The sequence below is a fragment of the Tinamus guttatus genome, unplaced genomic scaffold, assembly GCF_059628265.1.
Source record: "Tinamus guttatus ecotype Peru unplaced genomic scaffold, ASM5962826v1 Tinamus_guttatus_pri_ptg000065l, whole genome shotgun sequence".
NCBI lineage: Eukaryota > Metazoa > Chordata > Aves > Tinamiformes > Tinamidae > Tinamus > Tinamus guttatus.
In genome coordinates, this window is record NW_028288599.1 from 1,545,315 (window position 1) to 1,549,954 (window position 4,640).

Consider the following 4,640-nt stretch of genomic DNA (forward strand, 5'->3'; position numbering starts at 1 on the left):
ACGGGGCAGCCGGGGAGGAGCTGCCCAGGCTGTAGGCAGCCCGAGAGGGCAGCCCCTGCCCGGGGCCACGTTTGGGCACCCTGTGCCCGGGGTTTGCAGCCTCTCGGCACCCAGCAGCTCCTCAAGGTGCCCGGGGGCTGTGGGCTGCAGGGCTGGCTCAGCCTGGCCCCTGCAGCCCTGGCTGCTGCTGAGCAAATCTGTGATCTGAAGCCGTTTCTTGCAGGCTGGTCCCACGCAAAGAGCTGCCGAGGTCCTCGCAGCTCCTCAGGAGGGACCCTGCCCTGCACCCGGTGAGTGAGCTGGGCAGAGCAGCGGGGCAGCTGCCCTCTCCCGCAGCGCCCTGCACGCACACAGCGCTGCTCCTGCTGCTGGAGCCTGATGCTCGCTTTCCTCTCACGGGCAGCTCGTGGACCTCCCCAGAAGAGGAGGTCCATCCCCTGGCCGTTTGCTGGGCACCGCAGCTCGGCCAGCGGGATGCGCCAGGAGGTGCCGGTTGCCCGGAGCCTTCTCTTTGGGCAGCCCCTGGACAGGCTCTGTGGGGCAGAGGGGAGCCTGCCCCAGCCAGTCCAGGTAGGGCAGCCGGGCCCCTGGGGACTTGGCCTGCGCACGCGCTGCTCTGCGACAAGGCCCAGCTCCCATCACTAGCGGCCTTTGTGCACTCCAGAATCCCTTGTGTTTGCTTCTGCCGGCAGGACCTCCTGGACATCTTGTACAGGGAGGGACCCGCCGCTGAGGGCATTTTCCGGATCGCTGCCAGCGAGCGGGATCGTCGGCAGCTCAGGGAAGCCCTCGATACGGGAGGCAGCGTGGAGCTGGAGGGCAAGCCCGTGTACCTCCTGGCTGCTCTCTTAAAGGTGAACTCCTTCCCCTCCTCCTCCTCGTCCTCCTTGCTCCCCTTGGAGAACAGGGAGCTCAAAACTGCTGCCTCCTGGGGAGCCCAAGTGTCAGGGATGCTCCCTCTGGGCTCAGGGCTCATGTCCAGAGCCTCATCTCCATACTCTGGTCTTGCAGGATTTCCTTCGTAACATCCCCTCCACGCTGCTCTCGGCCTCCCTGTACGAGAGATGGATGCAGGCTCTGGCTAAGGCAAGCAAGGAGGAGCAGATGCAAGAGCTGAAAGAGTAAGTGTTGTGTTCAGGGGTGTCCGGGGGAGCTCGGGGCCTTCTCTGGCAATGGGCAGGCTCCTGCAAAGACCCATTGTTTCTGTGAGCTAGTGCCGATAGTGTACAAGAGAACCCCAGGCTTTCATGGGCCGTTGCAAAGCCTGCCAGCACCTCATGTGCTGACAAGCTCCCCTTTCCTCACGCTGCCATGTCCTGAAGGGCAGGCACCTTGCTGAGCCACCGGCCTTTGAGTCAAGGTCTTGGCCTTGCCACTCTTGCACTTAAGCGGCTGCTCAGCTGCCATTGGAGGTTTCCCCCCAGGACATGTGTAAAGCAGGGAGAGAAAGCAGGGGCCTTGCTCTCTGTGGAGGACGCACCGTTTGTGGGAGTTTCCTTGAGACTCCTTGCTTGCAGGCAGAAGCAGCGGGCACTGCCTCCTCACGTCAGGGCCCTTGTGTTTGTGTTCACGCAGGGTGGCTGAGCAACTGCCGCCATCGAATCAGTTCTTGCTGAAGAACTTGCTTGCCGTGCTCAAGCACATCAGCCAGAGCGCTGCAGAGAACAAAATGACCTCCCGAAACCTGGCCATCTGCATTGGGCCCAGCATGCTGGGCCCAGGCCAGGACAGCACCCTGCCTCTCCAGCTGCAAGTGGAGATGAACAGCAAGGTATGTGGAAGATGCCAGGGAGCTTCCCAGATTGGCCGCAGTTGAGCCAGGCCCTCACATCCCACAGCCTTTGCAAAAGCCACCTCCACTCGGCAATGCGCAAGCCGACAGGCAGAGCTCTTCCTGCAGCTGCAGCCGTGGAGCTACAGCCCTGGGGACAGAGCCATCAGTGGGGAGCAGCAAACACTGATGATGCCTTTGGAGCCCTTTGCCTGACGCCTGTGGTTTCTGTGTGCAGGTGGCGGTGCTGGTGGAGGTCCTCATTGAGAGCCATGAGGCAATATTTGGGGAGGACGTGGCCTTTCCTGGCAGCCCTGCTGAGCAGCCCTCCGAGGATACTGGCGTCTCTGCAGGTCTGTGCGCAGAGGGGTCAATGGCTCCTGGCTAAGTTCTTTAGCTGGCAGCACTTGCCAGGAGTTGGCAAGGACAGTGCTCACTCCACACAAGACTTCCTGATGTTACACCCTGGTAGAGCTCAGCTCTTTGCAGCATTGCTCACTATGGGCTAGGACTGCCCTCTGCCCGAGTGGGATATTGGTCCCGGGGGTTCTTTTGTGTCCTGAACTGCTCCTCCCCTCCATAAGAGCTGAGGTTGCAACTTGCCATCCTCTGGGGTCTGTGTAGTCCCACCAACAAAGCCCCCTTTTCCTGCAGAGAGCTGCTCAGAAGTAGCTAAGAGGCTCTTTCTGCCCACAGGAAACCCAGGGGCTGCTCAGGAAGATTCTTTGGCCAGCCCCAGCCCTACGCCTGAGGCATCCTGTGTCCTCCCAGCCTCTGAGGGGTGGCAGCAGCAGCAGCAGCCCCCTGGGAGAAGCCCCAGGGACAGCAGGGCTTATGCAGCATGTGCCTCTGCCCCTCCACTGCTGCCTTCCAGGGAGATCGATCACAGCACAATGGACAGGAGCTATTCAGTGCCAGCCCTGCCTGTCCAGGAATGGTCAGAAGGCAGCAGGAGTGGGGACAGCGTTGCTGCTGGGCAGCAAGAGCCCTGCCGGGAGCACGAGGCCCTGCAGAGACACCCTGCAATGCTGCCTGCCTCGTTCTCCCATGTGGCTCCTCCCCAGGCCTCCTCCAGGCACTCCCTGGACAGCGCCTTGTCCTTCCAGCAGCGCCCCTCCACCATGTCCCTGCGGCCTGCCTCCATGCCCCCCTGCTGCTGGTGGGACACCCAGAACATGTAAATAGCTCCTGGCAATGCTCTAGCACACCATGCTGGGGACAGGAGTCATCAGAGCCAGGAGTCCGTGGGCATGGGAGGAAGCCGAGAGCGTCGCCAGGGGCTGGGATTAGACATGTTGGGGAAGGCTGAGGGGAAAGGAGGAGGAGGAGGAAGAGGAGCTTCAGGGGTGTCCCTCAGAGACAAGAAAACATCGAGACTGTGACCCCGGTAACTGTAAGCAAAAAAGTAACCGTTGTGGTCTGCTGCTGGAAACATCTCAGCATGGAGATATTTTGGACTCCCATATTGGAGTCCAAGAGGAGAGAAAATAAAACAGTAAAGAAATGCAAAGGAGAGGAAAAAGGCAAGAAAAGAAAGAGGAGACTTAATGGGAAGGATGAAAAGAGAGGAAAGGAAATGGAGGGGAAAAAAAAAGGCAAAAGAATAAGGAGGAAAAAAGAAATGTGGAAAAGGAAGAAAAAATTCAAAATAAAAAAAGAAAGAAAAAAAAAAGAAGGAGAAATAAAGGAAAAGAAAAAAGGAAATAAAGCCAGGGGATATGAACCTCAAGGGAATGCCAAGAACCATCATGCAATCAAGAGGAAAGACATTAGGAAACCAAAAGAGGAGAAAAGGAAGAAGGGGAAACAGAAAGTAAAGTGACAAACAGATAAAGAAGAGAAAAGGAAAGAAACAAGGAGGGAAAAGCAAAAGGAAATATTCTGTGAAAGAAAAGCAGGGAAAGAAAAGAAAGAAAAGCAATAAAAAGAAAAATGGTGAAGAAAGAGATAACAAGAAAAAAGGCAAGGGACAGAAAAGAAACAGGAGAAGATAAGTAATGAAAGCGAGACTTGGAAAGCAGAAGAAAAAAAGAAGGTGGTAAAAATGGACGCATAAAGGAAAGAAAACACAGATACAAAATTAAGGGAAACCAACCCCTAGGGAAAGCAAAGCAAGCAAGCAAGCCAGTAAGTACACAAGAGAAAAGCAGTCAGGAAATAAGGTACCAAGATAAAGGAAACAATAATGGAAATCAACATGGGTGGAAAAAAAAATGAAAGAAAAATGGCAATTAATAAAATAAAATAAATAAAAAATGAAGTAAAAAAAGGAAAATGAAGGAAGGAGGGAAGCCAAAAGGAAAGAAAAAAGTAATAAAGAAAGAGAAGCATCGGGGGAAGAAAAGCAGGTAAAGGAAAGAAAATAAAAAACAAGTAAAAAAAAAGGAGAGAGAAGCAAGAAAAAGAAAAGGAGAGAAAATGGAGAAAGCACAAGCAACTGAGAGAACAACAACAACAACAACAGAAAGCAAAAGTAAAGAGACAGAAAAGAAAGAATGGCAAAGTATGGAAAGAAAAACCCAGAAGGTGGAAGAAAAGAAGAAGAAAGTAAAAATGGAGACATAGAGGGAAGAAAACAATGAGACAAAGGCAAGGGAACTCAAGGCAACTGAAGGAGAAAGCAAGAAAGGAAGCAAACAAGCAGACAAGTCAGTAAGTAGACAAGAGGAAGCCATCAGGAAATAGGATAACAAGACAAAGGAAATGATAACGGAAATCAACATGGATGGATAAAAAAAGAGGAAAGAAAAAGATGGTAAGCAAAATAGAAAGTAGAAAACAAAAAAAGAGAATAAATGAAGGAAAGAAGGAAGACAGGAGAAAAAAAGTAAGAAAGAAAAAACAGAATCATCTGGGAAAGAAAAGCAGG

General features: G+C 53.2%; 1 protein-coding gene across 1 annotated transcript; it reads left to right on the forward strand.

The window, feature by feature from the left end:
* Positions 1 to 378: 378 nt before the first annotated feature.
* On the forward strand, positions 379 to 2,952 carry LOC104578439 (T-cell activation Rho GTPase-activating protein-like). Its single transcript, XM_088519639.1, has 6 exons — positions 379 to 570; positions 693 to 854; positions 1,012 to 1,121; positions 1,576 to 1,771; positions 2,010 to 2,124; positions 2,468 to 2,952. Exons 1-6 carry the CDS (start codon positions 379 to 381, stop codon positions 2,950 to 2,952), a joined length of 1,260 nt encoding a protein of 419 aa, XP_088375765.1.
* Positions 2,953 to 4,640: the final 1,688 nt, after the last annotated feature.